Source organism: Fundulus heteroclitus, chromosome 7 (genome assembly GCF_011125445.2).
Source record: "Fundulus heteroclitus isolate FHET01 chromosome 7, MU-UCD_Fhet_4.1, whole genome shotgun sequence".
Taxonomy (NCBI): Eukaryota; Metazoa; Chordata; class Actinopteri; order Cyprinodontiformes; family Fundulidae; genus Fundulus; species Fundulus heteroclitus.
The window spans coordinates 24,101,479-24,120,284 of NC_046367.1; the positions used below are offsets into that span (position 1 = coordinate 24,101,479).

The window sequence follows — 18,806 nt, forward strand, 5'->3', positions numbered from 1 at the left end:
TTATTTAATTTTTTTATTCTTTTAATTAAATTTTGTTTCCTATTTTACTGATAAAGTTAGTGTTGAGCTCATACTTTGTGCAGCCTTTTGTTCAAATGATGACCTTTAAATGAGGTACACATACAAATATGGACTTAAAAAGGCCAAACATTTATCTGCTGCTGTAAATGAAAAGAGAGAGAGAGAGCATAGAAACAGATTTCAAAATGCAGGTGCATAAATTATCAATAGAATAATCATATCACATAAAATCTGTTTATTTCAGTTATTCGGGGTGGTGGGGGGGTGGAACAGAAACTCTTTACCCGTAGAATAATGTAGTCTATTTCAACCATTTATGGCTTCCAGATAATGATAATCCAAAGTTTAGCTTCTCATAAAATATGAGTACTTCATAAAAAGTTGTTTAATGCAAAATTGTTACATTATGATCATGTAACATGTCTTATCCAATCAGGAAGAATCAGGAAGACTAAGAAGAAGAATAATAATCCACACCCTCCACAAATAAATTGTGTGTTCACAAAGTACTCTTTCAAAGCATATAAATAGAAAGTTTGTTGGTAGGAAAAGTGCAAATTAAAGCTGGGATCAGTTCTCTACACATAAATCTATGAAGCACATGGGTAATAACTGTCACATTCCTGGTGGCATGCTACTCCTGAACCAGAGCAAATATCAGAAGTGTCTTACCTGGTCTAAAGAGGAAAAAGGACTGAAAAATTGCCCAGTGGTCCAAACTCTTCTCATGAGAGGAAACATTTTCAATTTTATTTGGAAATCAAGTTGTCAGAGTCTGGAGAATAAGGAAAGAGGTAAATTATTCAACATGCTCTTCTACCAGGAACTTTTTGCTGCCTATGCTTAGATTTTGAACCTTAGAACCTGATAAAGACGATTATTCCATTTTCCAGCAGGAGTTTGCACCAGCCGACACTACGAAAAGTACCCACAACTACCTTAACGACAATGGTATCGCTGTGGTTTATCCATGAAATACACGTTTCACTTAGGTCCACACAGTGAAATAAATTAATGTTTAGATTTCTGTCTGGTTTACAATTAAAATGGATTTGCTCACTGCTGTTTACCAATCCATTATCGTTCAGAATGAGTTCAAGCACAGGCATCAGATTCACAGCCCTTGCTTAATTTGCCTGTTGTTTCCCGTCATTTGGCCGTTAAAGAGTTTAGTCTTGGTCCTGTGAGCGGACTGACCCCTTTCAGGTATTGTCTCACTCACAGTGTCTCTACACATTTCACTGCCTTACAAAATGCTGTTGACTTCACATTGGCGGGGGGACGTTTGTGAGGAAGTGGAACGTAGCAGACAGCGGAAGGCTTGACGGAGAAACAAACAAGCTGTGAAGAGAGAGCTAAGGGTTTGCCAGTGAAAAGATTAGAACGGCATTTGGCTCAAGAAGCAGGATGCATCCCTGCTCCTGCCAAACTGCCATGGCAACGACAGCTTAATGCATCCCGCGAAGTCCCCCCCCGCTGAGTGTCCAGACTGTACCGAAGAGTCAGCTAAAAGATCTTGACACTATTCAGCTTGACCCCAGCATTTACCCCGTTGATAATGTATTAAACGAAGTGCAATTTTTCCCTCAAATCCATCTGCACGGACATTTGCTGTCAAGTTTGATTTCTTCCTCATTTCTGCCGCTCTATTCCAAACGACATGCAAATAAGTGAGCTGTATAAAAGTCTATTATAACTGCGCATGTAACCCTAACAGAGCAATTCTATTCGTCTTAGAGCTCCCATTTGTCATGCTGGGCACCTCTGCTCCCCGGTGACCAATCAGGAGTCCCTCCTTGGAGGCTAAGAGCAGCCCCTCACCTCCTCATCATCACGAGTGATTGACAGCTTCCACAGGAAGGAGGGGGGAGTTATTTACCTCCCCGCGTTCTCATGGGACTAAGTTAATGAGTCCAGCCAACAAAATAACACAAAGAAGGGAAAGCATGAGAAGCCGGTGCCTGGTTGAGCAATTTGGAGCAGTTTTGGCTTCCTTTGGCGAGGATTAGGAAAAGGAGGCTTTCAGAGACGGGGAGAAAACAGATGAAGCGGCAGCACCAAGACAGATAGTAAAAAAGTAGAGGGAGGCTTCTGAGGAAAGTCAGAATTTTTTTGAAAAGTCTCGTCCCTGTCTCTCTCTGTATCTGTGTGTCACCCTGATTGTGGACTGTCAGCCTGTGAGGTAAGACGCACTTTGTCTCTCTAGAGGAAGATGCATAAAAAGTCCACATGGAAAGCTTAGACTTTCTATTTAAGCTTTGACTGTGTATTGGTTAGCTGAACCTGCTTCACAGTATTCTGAATAATTTTACATTTATATATTCGGGATGTGGCAAATGTTTCTTTTTTTTTTTTAAGGAGGCTGAATATGAATATCTAGTTGCACTCAGTGGCAGTTGTTACAAAAATGTCCCCCTTTTTGTACTTATCATACACTCGCTGGTTTCTAAATGAGGTATACCTGTTTAATTGCATGTTGACAAACAGTGAACCAGCCAATCACAAGGCGGCACCTCTATGCATTTAAGCGTCGTTACATAGCGAAGACAACTTGCTGAACTTCTGGATGTGGAAGAAAGGCGATTTAAGGGATTTTGAATGTGGACTGGTTGTTGGTGTCAGCTTGGTGGGAGCATTTCAGGAACAGCTGATCTGCTGGAATTTTCACGCACAGCTATCTCTCGGGTTTACAGAGAATGGTCCAAAATGGGTAAATGTCCAGTGAGCAGCATTTCTGTAGTTGAAAAAAAAAACAACAACATGTTACTGGCATCAAACGTTAGCAAATAATTGGAACTAATTTGAGAATGACAGAAAGGCAACAGCAGCTCACATAACCACTGGTTACAACCAAGGATCACATCAGGTAGCACAACACATCAAACCCTTAAGGGGAACCTATAATGCAAAATTTCCCTTTTTGCAAGTTTTTATAGTTCCATTTGAGACTCTGCTGCTTCTATAAACAGCCCAAGCACTGATCCGTAAACAGATATTTGCAGAATGTTTTTGTTCAGCGCATTATCAATCTCACGCAGTTTAGAAAGTGTTAGTGTCCGCTATATTGGGTTTCAATGCCTATAAGTACGCCAACGACGTTATCCGCTGTTTACGTCACTGTTCTGGCTCTCACTACACAGCCACAGAGACTTCTCCAGCCCAGTAGCAGTCACTCCTTCATGAAAGACCATTGTTAAAAGCTGTGCTGTTCTCTGCTTACCTTTCTTCTTTTTTGTTATGCTGGTGTTAATATTGTCGACTTCCATTGCTCAACAACACAGAGACACTGCTGTGTGGCATCTTGTTATATACGCCTGCAGGTAGCTTTGGGGTCTTGAACTGTTCAGACAGAAGTCTGATGGTGGTCATATTTAATTAACAGCGTAATCAAGTTGTCTGGGGTTGCTACTGACACCACATGAGGTGGAAGGAGACTGGGCTCAGGGTTGGAACATAGACATTATATGCGTAGATGCATGAGGGAATGGGATTTTAATAAATGTGTAAATAAATATGTGTGTTTATGCTACGAAACCTTTAGGCTCTTAAGCAAAGAGACATATATGGTATTTTATGTTAATACAAGTAACAGCTTTGCTTGCAACTGCTGGCACTGCAATGTAAGGGTACTTAGTTTTACAATGTAATTCAGCTTTTGTTTCTCAAATACATAAAAAATGTTAATCCGCATTAAATTATGGTTTATGGGTTGGGTTTCTGAAATGTTCTCACTGTTTATAAACTCATCTTCTGAACCAATCTCAGCTCAAAAGGGTGATCTGCGCCACATGGTCTACTTTCAGTAGTTATCGCTGGTTATTGCAACCATAAGCTGCAAAAAATATATGCAAAATTTCTCCCTCTGCATTTACTCCCATTGGCTCCTCTGCCAGCCTAGAATAAACAAGACCCTGCCAATATGGCGTTGACACAGGATGCACTCCAGCACGCAATGAGGCGCCTAGTATATTTTGTATATGGGTATGAGTGTGTGTGCACACGGAGAGGCAGAGCGATATTTTAGCCGGTTATACTCACGCTATCTGTATCGCAATTTATTTTAGAGTCCAGATAAGCTACTTTACTTTCAGAAAAAAGCCAAAAAGACCTCAACCCACGTCTCATGGAATTTGCTAGCATCTCTAGAAAAAAAGAAGCCCAAAGTCGCTTTTAATAAGCAGAATTGGCAACAGTGAACGCTAGCCGAGTCCAGCCCCTCACCTAGCAACCCAAGCGGAACTCCGCCCACTTCATCAGCTGGTTGTACTGTTGGATGCGTTGTACAATGGCTGTTCGCCATCAGAATGCAGGGTTTCCCCGATTGTAAAATAGGCCTGGTGGGTTGTCAGGCCTATTAAGTCCTAAAACAGCTAATTTTTAAAGGAGCTCGAAATAGGCAGAACGGAGGAGGTGAAATCTCATTACACATCTGAGAATGATTCTGTGCACAAAATGTAATGAACATGTTTTTTAAAGCCCACAGGCCTATCCTTACTGGTTGAAAAAGGAAGCAGTTCTCCTTTTAGTAGATTGATTTTAGCAGCAGAGGACCCAACAGGGTGACACTCCTACCATCAGAAAAGAACAGGAGACTGGGGCAACATTTCCAGGTCTCACATGTCTTGAGTTGTGATATTTAGATAGCAGAGGTGAGATGGCAACAAGAAGATGAAAAAATTGATCTATTCTGTCTTGTAGCGATGGTTTGGGGTGGTAGTGCAATAATGTGAGGGAATTTTTCTTGCCACACATTTGACCCCTTTTGACCAGCTTTGCATTGTTGACAACCTGAAAGACTCAAACAATAATCTCCAGCTTCTGATTAATTCAACTAACAGAAAACCTTTTAGTTTTTGCAAATGTTGCCCCGGGCAAACAGCCACATAGCCCATATATATATAAAAAACAAACAAACAGCATTGCTGGAACTAAATTCTTGTGAATTTTTTGAGCAGCTAATTCTAAGTGTTTTAGGCTTCACAGATTGCACATAATACTAACGCTAAATAGTTTCTGCTGTAAAAATCACTTTTAGGTTTGTGATGCTTTTCAGGGCAGTATTGACCATAAAGTACCTAAAATGTTTTAGTTTCTCTCATTTCTTTTGATACTACACGGGATGCTGCAGGCTAAATTGAAACATTAGGACTCCTTGGCGTGGGACTTTGGCTGCCTTTATAATCCAAGTGAATCCGTGCCATTTGTGCTGCGGTTTTACCCCAGTTGCAAAAACATGTGTCTTGCACAGTGATCCCATTGTCAAAAAAAAACTCACACTCGACGTCGGTGACGAGGTCGTCTCAGGTATCAGCAGCTAACCGGTTTAAGTTTGGGCTGAGAAACTGATCGGACTTGATGTGATCTCCCTCTCTCGCTGGTTAGGTGACAATCGGGTCAGTCTTCACACATGTTAGTCATTTTCCCAGCAGCTGAGGGATTGTGAGGCTGAGGCCAACAACGTGAGCGAACTTCCAACACGTTTTAGGTCTGCAGTCGCAAAAACCTCTCTGCATTCCTGGCTTTAATCTGGTTGATAACAGTAAGCAACTGCAGCAAAGCATACAGTTTGACTTCACGGATTCTTGCTGTAAGCGTGATGCCCATTTGCAGCTCTAACACGGGCGGCTCAGTGTGATGAGGATAGCGATAATGGTATTGGCATTTAACTGTTTCACTTTGTTTCAGGTGGTCAGCAAGAGGCGTCTGTCAGAGCTTGAAAAGCTAAAACAGGAGAGCTTTGCTCCAAGTTACGGCAGACAGCTTCAAGTTGTAGTGCAAAGGAGCAGAAGTCCTGCCCCCCTTTCACACGATTGGCTTCTCCAACATCCTGCAGCCCGCTGCATCGAGATGGGATAGTTCTCAGTCAGTAGATAAAAAAGGTGGCAAGTTTTGATCCTCCCGCAGGCTCAGAGGAGAGGGTTAAGAGCTCAGACTCTCAGAGAGAGTCAGAGAGGCGAGTCACTATGCTTTAAGTTCAGACGGCTGCGGTGGATCAGTTTCGCAGAGACTAAATATCAGCAGTGACTAACTGTAGAGGTGGCTCTGTACTTCCCCCTGCTTCTTTATGGCTGGAACCATGAGGCAGGTAAGTCAGGAGGTCACTCAGAACGCAGCCTGTTGTTTAACGTTGCCGCGCCTTTGTTGTTCTTTTCTACTAAAACGTGAGTCATGATGTGTCTCCAAAGTTGCAGGCGCGGATCTTATTTTCAAGTGCGAAGGTTGTTGGGCTTTATTTTCCTTCCCTAAGCTTTTGAACTGGATTGCACGAGGGGTGTGATGACTAAGCAAGATCAGGAGGGAGTTTTTGTAATTGAACAGCAGCAGAATGAGTGGGTTGAGGCTAAAGTAGACTTCCTGTGGAAAACAGTAATTTACGACTGCTTTGAGACATTTTTTAAACACATATTTAACAAGCCTGAAAAAGCTAGGCTTTCTTGAAATAAAATCTGTTTTTATGCACTTCCGCCCTCATTTGATGTGCTATTTTCTGAGCAATGGATGGGTTTTCCCTTTTCTTGTTACCATCTGTTAAACAGATAGCTTTCAACCATCATCAGATGGTCCAGCTCCTCTTGGCTGTGGTGGAAGAAGATACAATTAACTGTGACTTTCATTAATCAATAACGTGTTCTTATAAATAGTAACTAGTTCTTGTGAAGAGGAATGTCGGACATCTTTCCACCAGAGCACGCTGCTTCTGATCACCACTGTGACTAACAGATAACAAGCTGTCACCATGGCAACGCATGTGGAGGTCTTTATAGCAGTCATTGAACCAGGGAACTGCTTTAAAGGGATTGTTCAGTTTTTTTTTTCTTTATGACGCTGTGCTTGAACTTTGTAAGCATTTAATATAGTGCCTTGCAAAAGTATCCCCCCCCCCCCTTTGGCATTTTACATGTTTTGCTGCCTCACAACCTGGAATTAAATGTATTTATTTATTTAAAAAAACATGCCTGCAACTTTGAAGATATGTTCATTTGTTAAATTTATTTTGAAGAAAACAAATAGGAAAAAAATAATAGAAAACTTTATTGTGCATAACAACTCCCTAAAGTCTTTACTTTAGGGAGTGGTGAACTGTTATGTGGCCACAAAGTGGCTTTGGATCTGCCTCTATGAGCTCGCCACCTCTTGCCACAGCGACAATTTTCCATTCCCCAAGGCTAAACTGCCCAAGCTACTTCATGTTGGATGGTTTTTGCTTGCAAACAGTAATCTTCAAGTCTAACCATCCATCCATTATCTAACATGTCTATCCCTTGTGGGGTCGCAAAGGGGGTGCTGGTGCCTATCTCATCTGTCAATAGGCGTGAGGCGGGGTACACCCTGGACAGGTCACCAGTCTATTGCAGGGAAACAAAGAGGACAAACAACTATTCTTGCACACACTCACACCCATAGAATATAATTTGCAGAGGCCAGTTAACCTAACAGTCATGTTATTCTACTGAGGGAGAAAGCTGGAGTACCCGGAGAGAACCCACGCATGCACAGGGAGAACATGCAAACTTCATGCAGAAAGACCCAAGGCAAGGGTAGGACTCAAACCCAGGACATTCTTTCTGTATGGCAACAGCACTACCCACTGTTGCACTGTCCAGCCCTAAGTCTAACCATAGATTCTGAATTTAATTGGGGTCTAGTTTTTGACTAGGTCAATCCCACCACATGTTTAAGTTGTTCCTGTTAAACCACTCAGGTGTTGCTTTAGCAGTATGCTTGTCCTGCTGGAGCGTGAACCTCCATCCCAGTCTTAAATCCCAGGTAAATGACACAGGTTTTGCTCAAGAATAATCCCTTCCATCTTCCCATTGACTTGGACCAGGTCCTGCTGCTGAAAAACATATCCACTGTAGTCTATGCTTTCCATTTGAAGAAGATGGATTTCATGGTGCTCTGGAGGAACATCAAAGGACTGGATGTTTTTTTTTTTATAACCCAATCCTGACTTGTACTTTTCAACGACGCCGTCCCTGAATTGTTAGGAGAGCTCCTTGGTCTTCATAGTGTGATGCCTCTTGTTTAGTGGTGCAGCAGCTTCTGGGGACTTTCAGAAAAGGAGTGTTTATACTGACAGTCCATGTGACACTTAAACTGTACATCCGGTTGGCTTTATTTCGCTAATTCTGTGACTTTTTAGGGGCTTCTTAGCAAAGGATGTGGATACATATGCTTATGCCAGTTTTCAGGGATAAACAGTAGCTTGCCTAAAGGATAACAGATAACTCTCTTGGCGTCTTTGTTTAGTACAAATCCAGGCGAGTTGAACCTGGAGGCTGAAATAGCAGCTAGAGGGGCCAAGACCGAAGTAGGTTTAAAACACCTGCTGTGGCAAATACTCTGTTGAATTTAGAGCAAAAAACCTTCTTTACAAACCCTAAAATATTGTCATGTGACTGTCGTTTTGCCTCGGGGAACGTATTTACGCAGGAAATTAAGGCGTTGATGATTTCTTTGTAGATAACCAGCCAATCCAAAACAAGATGACTGTTTAAACGTTAATAAAAACAGTCTGCAAAAGGCGGTATGACGTTACTGACGGGTTTTTTCAGGATGTCAGAAGTCCTTTTTGACCAGCCATTACCTTCACTCTCTGAAACTTAATCTGGAGTTATACAAAAGAAGAGAAATTGCATTTCCTGCATAAATGGGATGAGCTCAAATAGGTGAGAAACCTGAATTGAATCAGAAATAGCCTCACAAGGTTCAGGGAGTGTGTGAACAGAAACATATCACCCCTGTTCTCTGTTGATCACCTGCAAAATTTCCCGTCTCACTGTCGGCACAGTAATGCACCATCTTACTTAAAGGACCTCCTCCCCCTTTACTGTCCCTCACACACACTCTCCCCCGACACCAACCCTCTTCACATTCCCAGGACTCACTCACGTACCAAGGGAGCCTGTGCTGCCCCTCGGCTGCGGCATACTCTGCCTCCACATCTGAGGGCTCCACAGACCGTGGCATGCTTTGAAACAGTCTTTTTTAGGCAATGTCTTTAATCATTTCTTTTTAAATGTTTTGTGTTTGGATTTTTCTTTGCTTTTTTTGCACTCACTACTTTTTTGTACTTTATCTGAATTTTGTTGTTCCTGTTTTTATCACATGGGTTGCTTTATTGACTGCTGCACTTTGAGATTTTCTGTAAATGTAAAGTGTGTTTTAAATAAAACTTATTATTGTTAGTTTTTAAAATTGGCACAAACATTAAAGCAGTTAAAATTGTACCTGATTTTTTTTTGTTAAAGTTTGAATCCAATTAAACAGTTTAACCTTCTATGTTATCTAAACAAGAGCAAGTAAAGCCTATGGAGAGGTAAATTAGCTTTTCTTACTTCTGAGGGAGATTTTAAATTTTGCCAAGATGTTATTTTAAAGTCCCTATCTGTAAAACAATAAAAGAAAAACACAACATAGAATTTCTGACGTTTTGATCTAGGTTTGAAAAAATAGTGGCAGCGGGAAGCACTTGCTTGAAAAGATATGAACTTTAGCTCAGCTGAATAGTAGAGTATGTGGTCAGAAAACCCTGGTGAGAAACAAAGCAGCGTGAAGCATCATGAAACTGATGCTTTCATTAAAAAGGGGAAGATGTTATAAATCTAATCAACCAATAACCTAATATGTTTGTGACCTGTTTGAAGCCTCTTATAACTTTTAAGCTAAATAGGCAAATCTGTACCCTTCAAGCATTTTCTTTTTTGTGCCATCAATGCTTTAAACTGAAATTTTGACTACTCTAACACTACAATTTGATTTCCATTTTTAGCATTTTATTCTCTGTTGAACTCAAAGTTTTGGGTTTTTTAAACAAACATGAAATAGGGGAGGATGCTTTTAATGTACTGTACAGAGTAGTATGCGTTGTGTTCATGGCATGCCGTCTCACCAAAATGTCCTCATGGTTACATAATTATAAAGATTCATGCATACTCATCTTAATCTGTCATAATCAGTGTAGAAAACTTCATGCATGCAATTACGCACCCCAACCAAAAGATGTCGCTGTTTGCGCGTTTTCTCTACCTGTAAATCATTCTTGAACGACTTCTCCAAATTGCTATTTATACGCGCATAATGCAAATTGGGAGCGTTTGAAATTTCGTACCAGAATTATTATTATTATTATTTAACATCTAGGACACTCTTCTTTCCAGTAAGAACTTGCGGGCAGCGGGTTGCAGCTGCACGCTTGGAAAGTCACATTCCCTGAAGTTCCTGTGGCCGTGGAAAGGATAGGGTGTTTTCCCCATCATGGCACCTGCCAAGCCGCGCAAAAGGAAATGAGAAGCCGCTGCTGACCAGGATGACCTGCGCTGCTCAGACTGCAAGACAGGAAAACGAACTTGTTAACACAACCAGCCTTCTGTTTGCATCAGAACCTGAAGCTTATTTTCAGCCAATGACACAGTAATTATTCTCCATGCAAACAGGTTTGACGGAGGAGCCTGAAGTCCAGTTTCAGACATGCTCGGGTCAGTAATTAGGTTGCGCTCTTTAATCATTGAAACTGCAGCCGGAGTCGGGCCGGCGCAGGCTTCATTAGCGCTGATCTGGGTAATGTGTGCAGCTGCAGATCAGGTAGATTTGTCAGTCTAATCAGCTGGCTGCTGCCACCGCAGCTGTAAATCGCATTAGGCCTGAATGGGCCGCTGCTTGAGCTGAGCAGAACTGAGCCGAGCCGGACCGGCTGCCGGTGCTGCTGCTCCTGCAGCCCGGACACGCCCCCCTTCATTGGTCACAGCCAGGCAACAGGATTACAGACGGCTATGTCAGGTGTCAGCCTGGGGAAGAAGACGGAGAGCAATAACAATCTTTCAGAGGCTGAATAGCCTCCACGGATCAGGACTATCATTAAGGGTGATAAAAGACCATAACCAAAAGGATTAGGGAGTGTTTGAGCAGGAAATTGCCCTCATATCTGAGACATTTTCATTGTTTCATCGCTAAAGGACCCATTACTTCCTAATCAAAACATAATTCCAGATGCCAGTTCAGTACCTTTGTTCATCCTTTGGGGCTAGATCCCAATTTTCAAGAGCATATGTTCCTTACTTTTCCTCCCAGGCGTCTGACAATGTTGTTGCTTTGCTTTCCCAGTTAACGTTTCAAATTCTAACCACAGACTCCATGGTATGTTAATATGCATAATGTGATGGACCAAAGCAGCAAAAATAGTGAAGTAGAAGTAAAAGGATACATGGGTTTCAAAATGGTGTACACATTAAAAAAACTAAAATGTGTGATGTACATTTGTAAACAGTTCCCCTAAGACAATACTTCTGCTGAAATTACATCTGCATGTGCTTTTAAGTCCATACCAGCTTTACACGTTTAGAAAGTCTAACATTTGGTTATTTGTTTTTGTAGAAATAGGTCAAGCTCTGTTGGACTGGATGGAGAGCCTCTGTCAAGATCTTTTTTTTTTTCAATCTTGCCAAATATTATAATTTGGGTTTAGTCGGGATTGTGATTGGACTATTCTAGTACTTGAAAACGCTTTGCCCAGTCAACTTTAGCACTGGTGGTTTACCCAGGCTCATTGTCCTTAACCTCAACCTCAGCCTCAAGACCTCTGAAGCCTACACCTGATTCTCTTCCAGGGTAGCCCTGTATTTGGATCTGCATTGATCATACCATCAACTCTAACCAGCTTTCCTGTTCCTGCTCAAGAAGGACAAAAAAGAAAGAAAACACTCCCCTACCAGAATACTGCCAACACCACGTTTTACAGTGGGGAGTGGACTGTGTGTTCAGGGTGATAGAGGGTGTTAATTTTCCACCACACATAACACTTATTTTGATTCTCACCACTACAGCATTGTTCTTCCATCTTTGCTGTGTCCCTTATTTCCCTTGTGGCAAACAGAAAATGGGACTTCCTGGGGATGTCTCTCAACAAGCGCTTTCTTTACGACATTCTTCTGAAATAGTGTTACTGGTGCATCTGAGCTGTAGAATCTCTGCAGCTCCTCCAGAGTTACTATGGCCCTCTTGCCTGCTTATTTGGTTATTGCTATCCCTTACCGCCCCTTCAGTGTATATGCACCGCCAACTCTCGGCAGGAATACAGTTGCCCCATGGCCTTTCTGTTTTATGATTGTGTGCTAAACTGTTCTCTGTGAGACGTTTGAAGCGTGGGACCGCGCTTTTATGTCCTAAACTTGTTTTAAACGGCTCCCAAACATTATCCCTGACCTTGGTGGCGTGTTCCCCGCCGAATATAAATCCATGCCACACTTTTCAGACTTGATCTGCAAAAATGTTTTGAATAGCAGGAACACATTTCACTCCACTCCGTAAGTTATGAGCAACTTTGTGTTGATGTGACAGTTAAAATAATCCCAGTAAATCAGGGTTTCGTGCAAAACTGAAACAAAGTTACAAGGTGAGCAAGGGTTATGATGTCGTAGTCTTTTATAATTTTGCTAAACAAACAGAGAAGTTTCCTTTTATGCTCCGGGGCGAATGAGTTTATTTACCGCTGCACAGAAAGCACCCAGGGAATCCCCGTCACGTTTCCTTCATACCTCTCTCGCGCTCTCTCCCTCCCTGGAAGTTCGCACCTACAGGTTTGTTTGAACTTGAGTGAAGGCTTTTTTAATATTACAGCTTCTTGTCTGTCTCCGAGAGTTGGTTAGCCTCCCCGGGAGACCCCTCTTGACTGACAGGAGGATCAAAACGGAGCCCAGCAGGGGTGTGTTCGGAAATAGTCGCACATGGTTAGCAGATGGCTGCTCTGTGATTTGCCACGTCAGGGCCAGCTGTGACAGATGTGGATGTTGCAGATGATGTTAAGTCATGTCTGGCTTCATCTTCTAGTCTCATTGAACATTCTCCGTTGGGACTGCGCAGATATGTTGCAAGAAGCTGTACGATAATGCTGGAGTTTGAGTTACTCCATTGTGGATCAGCCTCTAACAGGACTGTTTTTTTTCTTCCCCCCCCCCCCCCCCCCCTCCCTCCTCATTACTTGTCAGGGAGTCATGACCCTACTGTATATCCTGGCTATGCCTTACAGCTCTCATCTATGCTTGTGTTGTCCGCTTCTACCCTTGGGTCCCCGATGGAGGTGCCAAGAAAAGTTTGAGTACACAGCATTGTGCTGCGTGGAACAGTGGGAACAGTTGCACAAAGAAAGCTGAAACTGATCCTGATGCTTTGAATTTCTGAATGGGCAGGGCTGGGAGGACACTGACCTTCCTGTGAGGACGAGGTTTCCGCAACAATCCCGTCCCCTCCGTTTGTGTTCTGTTTTTCGACTCCCTCTCTCCTCGCTCGCTGCGGTCCGCTCTCCTCCTCTCCTCCCAAGCTCTGGCTGGAGCTCCTGCTGTAGGTGGAGCTGGCTTTCCTGGAATTGTCGGGCAACTTTTCCTGTTGTGCTGGCTACCTCTTTGCTCAATCTCTCGCCTAATGAAAGCTCTGCCGCAGGATTACTGGGGTCGGGAAAACTTGTGCCATCTGGATGCGCGCTGCACGCGGGGGACCATGTTTATTTCATTTGTTAGAAGCAGACTTTCATGATTCAGGTCAGAGGTATCCCTGCGGCAAAAATGTCTCGGCAGTGCAAAGTGGGGCGAAATCCATCGGTGGGTAAAGTAAACTTTGTATGAATGGGAGAGCTTTCAAGAATGCAGAAAATACTTGGGGCTATTTGGAGTGGCTCTTTGCCGCAATGTTATTTTCATAAGTTCAGGATATTTTGTGATCTAGCTGTTGATGATGATATCAGAAGATGGACCTCTTCGTGCTTTGCTCATTTGTCTTTATTCACCATTTTTGTTTGTTTTTAGCACAGGCTGTTTGCACCAATTGCCTAACCTATTTGACAAGACCTGTAAAGCTGCTGCAGCTGTAGATGTTTTGTGTCTGAGTCAAATTTAAACAAGCAGCAGTTTTTTTTTGCATTGTTTCACAGCTTTACTTCTCGAAAATGTCACATTTTGAATAATCAAATGAGCAAAAATAACAGAAGAAAACTGTGAATTCTCACTGAAACGGAACTGGAAAGTGTGCAAAAATCACAGATCTCCTGAGACTATGTTGTGAAAATCCACGTTTAAACACGATTTGTCATGAAAGGTTTGCCGTTTAAAAGTTTTCCGTCAGCGGTGATGGGGGAGAGATCATGTTTGATCCAGAAAACAGAAATTCCTTGGCGGTTGCGTTGGCAGCTTTGTGTGCAAAGAATGAAATAACAAACTAACAAAGGCCCTCAGATGCATCCCAGTCACAAGAGACACGCACAACAATTGCTTCTTGTGTTGTAGTCACAGTAGGATAACCCACAGTCAGGAGATCCTAGAACAATCAGAAACACAACCCCTCTCTTGCTTTGAGGTGATTGTGGCATACCCGCGGCTTTCAAGGGGCCGTTCGTGCCCGACTGTCCTTAATAATGAGCTTTGGCCCTCTTCACACATAATGAGTGGAGGCAGAGAGTTTGCACAGGGAGACGCTGTGAAGCGCAGTGTGTCCGCTTGCAGCTGGGGGTGTCTGAGTGACCGGGAACAAAGACTTAGTGTCTGTGACGGTGTGGAGTCCCAGCCATCAGCAAGCAGGCCAATGGACTTCTGCTCGGCTTAGCTGTCAGTCCTCGCTGCTCTGTTCTCCAGGAGACAACAGGGCAGAGGGGTTCTCATGCAGCTTCCTCTTGAGCCAAATTAAATTGAGCTCAAGCTGCATTCTTTAAGTTCACCAAATCGGGTCTACTGTATATTAAATATGCAGTGGTTTATCTGTTACATGCAAACGCTTGCTTATCCTAGCTTAGCTTTGGGGTTTTTTGTCGCCGATAAGGTATTTCCCACAAATATTTGCACAATGCTTGTGTTCATCTTGCAAAGGAAAGCCAAATACAACTCAAGATGGAGATGACTAAATAGATTCAGATAATCATAAATGTCTGATAACTGTGCAATCTTTAAAACAAAGGGCATTGACATTTTAAATACTCTTTGGCAATGCTTGGCCCTTATTTGCAAGGTTAGTGGAGCTACCAATACTGAATCAGCAGCACTCTGTGTATTTTCTCTAGAAAATGTATTATCTTTACTGTCAGATCTCCAAAAGAACATTTGCAACTCAAGCATGATCCATAACAGAAAGTGGTTGAAAACTCAAAAGGTTAAAACAGATCAACTTGGGCGTACTCCGTTTGACCTTCCTGTTATCTGCTGAATGTTTTGATCTCTCTTCCAGCCTGAATGAACCATAGACATGACTTTACATTTCTTAGGAAATGCAGTTTCTTTTTAAATCGGTTCTTATCTCTCTTATGTTTCCTCTGACGCTATCTTTAAACACCTCACTGATTCGGAAAATAACCCTTATTTGAGTCATCATCGCTCAGTAAACGTTCCACACAGCAGAGTGGAAATGATTTTGCAACCTGGCATCTCTTAGGCTCGCTAAATATTAGTGCCTGGCCAAATCTGATTTTTATGCACCTCTGCTTATGTCTACATAGGGTCAGTCAGGTTGTAACACTCCAATATATTTTCAGTTAGGTTTTACCTCTGTCTTTTAATCTTCTATAACTGAGCTTTTCTCATTTGTGTCATCCATAGATAGCTGATCAGCTTCCCTGGATTTTGCAGACAATCCCTCTTTGTTGTGCCTGAAAATGGAAACACTAGAGTCTGAGCTGACCTGCCCAATCTGTCTGGAGCTTTTCGAGGACCCACTGCTGCTGCCCTGCGCTCACAGTCTTTGTTTCAACTGTGCCCATCGAATCCTGGTTTCTCATTGCACCCCCAGCGAGCCTATTCAGTCTATCAGCGCCTTCCAGTGTCCAACTTGCCGCTATGTCATTACTCTCAACCAAAGAGGCCTAGAGGGACTCAAACGCAACGTGACGCTGCAGAACATCATCGACCGCTACCAGAAAGCCTCTCTAAGTGGACCCAACTCCCCTAACGAGACACGTCGGGAACGAGTGATCCCGGACAGCAAAGCCATGACGTCCCCCGCGGACCGGGTGCAGTGTCAGTTCTGCGAGCAGGACCCCCCACAGGACGCCGTGAAGACCTGTGTTACCTGCGAGGTTTCGTACTGCGAGGAGTGCCTCAAGGCCACGCACCCGAACAAGAAACCCTTCACGGGCCACCGGCTGATCGAGCCCTTGCTGGACTCCCACCTCCGTGGGCTCATGTGTTTGGAGCATGAGGACGAGAAGGTCAATATGTACTGTGTGACAGACGAGCAGTTGATCTGCGCCTTGTGCAAGCTTGTCGGCCGACACCGGGACCACCAAGTGGCGGCCCTCAGTGACCGATACGACAAACTCAAGGTAAGAAATTCAAGTATTGAAGAATGCTTGGGGAATCATAACGCAAGCTTTCTAGAGACTTGTTTCCCCTCCCGTAGTTATCAAAAACCTAATTTCACCTCTTGCAGTTCCTTATTATTACCGTTGCACAAGGTGAAACTTAGTTATTAAAATCTGCATTAACTGAGAAACAAATGCATGGTTTCATTGATATGCTCAGTCACGTAAATCAATGCTTACTAGCAGTTTTTCATAAAAAAACATTAAATTACACTGTTCTGTGCACTGGATGATCTGCAAGTTAAAGCATGCAGGAACAGTGAGTAATGACATCTCATCCTCCTTCAAGCTTACCTTTTAACGTTTAGGAAGTTGATCTGGTCTTTCCCTAAGTGTGCTTCTTTTCGGAAATTCTTAAAATTCAGTGTTGTGGTTTCCAAAACCAAACTAAAGAGAAGGTGGCTGTATCTTGCCTTGAATGAGGAATGAGTTCTGTATTTGTTGGTAATAGGTTACTTTAATGTTCTCTTTCAGGCAGATGCACAGTGGGGGATTTTTTTTCAGACCTGAGCTTTATATGATTGACTTTGCTTTAATATGTCGTTTGAAAAAATGCCCTTTTTACGCCGCTTTTGTTCAAAATGCGATGGCACCTGGAACCCAGAATGCATTCACAGTATCAACCTAAGTGGGACTGCTCACTTTCAGCAGCAGGGCTGGCATTAATAAGACATGCTGTTCACTGGAGCATAAAAAGCTGTCTACTCTCAGTTCATTGTATATTTAAATGAGCAGTTCTCAAAGTAAAATTGCCATTTTGTAGGTGAATTGTTGTACCTTCAGGAATCTAATGGGTATATTTTTAGGATTTAAAATTAAAACAGGCTTTAGAAAAGAAAAAAAAACGGCAATCAAAGATCTCAGTATAGAAGTATGGAGGCGACATGCTTAAAAAGTTTATTCAAATATTTAAGTTATTTTGCAATCAGTTAAAGATTATCTTATCTCAGTTTATCAACACTTTATACATACAAACACACACACACACATATATATATATATATATATATATATATATATATATATATATATATATATATATATATATTCACTTTATGATGATCAGTTATATGGTTCTGGAAAATCGAGCTTGAAAATATGTATTTAATGCGAATCAAACAAAAATTTCTCATGCTGTCCATAAATTCAAAGACTCAACAAAAGTTGTTTTCTGTCCAAAGTTTCTGTTAATGATCATCCCAATGAGTGTCGTTGTCTAAAATGAAATACTGAATAATATAACCCAAGCCTGTATACAATGTATAGCTATTTGTGTGTATATAGTCATATTAAATCTGGTCATATAAATCTGAATATTAATAAAGATTATTTATTTCAGTAACTCTGCTCACTAAGTGAAAGATGTATAAATCGATTACATGCATAGCGATGTTTTTAATACTTTATTTCTGGTAATTATGATACCTTTTCGCTTACTGCTATTGAAAAAAAATGGCGTTTAAGATTTCATCATTACATCAGGTAAAAAAAAAACACAAACTTTTTGGTTTCACAACAGAATTGTGGGCTTATTGGAAAGTTTGTTCGATACCTGTTTTAAGGTTGTTATTTCCAAAATCTACTTTTAATATGACAAATGGAATCATACTCTAATTTATGGAATATGACTTCATATCCTCTGTTAACACCTTAAATAGGGACATTAGAGTTTAAACAATAATCTCTTGGTCAACCATTGTTCTTCACTTCCAAAATCTTAATAATAATAACACTAAAAAGAAGAAGAAGAAGACTTTACATCCACCCCTAAAAGTTTATTTTTTAAACAAAACAAAAAAGCAGAACCGAACATAATTGTTATAAATAATTCTAAAAATTAAATTTGAGAAACAAAACTGTGACGGTATCAGTGACTGTTGAGATTAAGCCAAAGTTTTGTAACTCTTTTCTTTCTTTTCTGTCAGTATCGCCATCATTCCCTGGCAGAATTACCATCTTTACCACTGTCATCTATAGCCGGTGTGGGCATCAAGGACAATGAGAGTCGGTCCATGTTGCCTAATGTATTCATGGCATTTGAGATATAATAGCCTAGTAAATACTGCTTCCATAAAGACCTTTTATGATTTTGACATTGCACGCACTGATACTGATACTGATGACTGGACTTTGTTATATTGTGCAAATCTTCTCACCATAGTAATCTTTGTATTTTCAAAAAAAAAAACAAAGCAAATTCTCTCAACATAACAAACAATGATTGAGAAAACGCCCTAAACTCGCTTGGCTATGGTAAAATTACAGAACGATTAACTTAATTAACAACAGCAGTAAAACCCATTCTTGGCTCTTGAGTTTCGGAAAGCTTTCAGATTATCACAGGATCTATATAAGTTTTTTTGGATGAAAGACATTTCTTCCTGGGGAAAAAAAGCCCCTTTTCTTACTAAAACCAACAGCTGCATGAAAACAATGTCCACTTTCCCCCCCA

At 41.7% G+C, this 18,806-nt stretch overlaps 1 protein-coding gene across 5 annotated transcripts in view; it reads left to right on the top strand.

The window, feature by feature from the left end:
* Positions 1–18,806, top strand: part of mid1 (midline 1) — a 50,698-nt gene that overhangs the window by 10,366 nt on the left and 21,526 nt on the right. For 2 of the 5 annotated variants that reach the window (XM_036139236.1, XM_036139233.1), the window contains exon 2: positions 15,594–16,315. In XM_036139236.1, coding sequence (XP_035995129.1) covers positions 15,650–16,315 — 666 coding nt within the window. In that variant the 5' untranslated portion in view covers positions 15,594–15,649. Of the gene's footprint in view, positions 1–1,948; positions 2,204–5,923; positions 6,107–13,368; positions 13,614–15,593; positions 16,316–18,806 lie in introns of those variants that run through there. The other 3 variants (XM_036139232.1, XM_036139235.1, XM_036139234.1) reach the window with 3 other exon arrangements.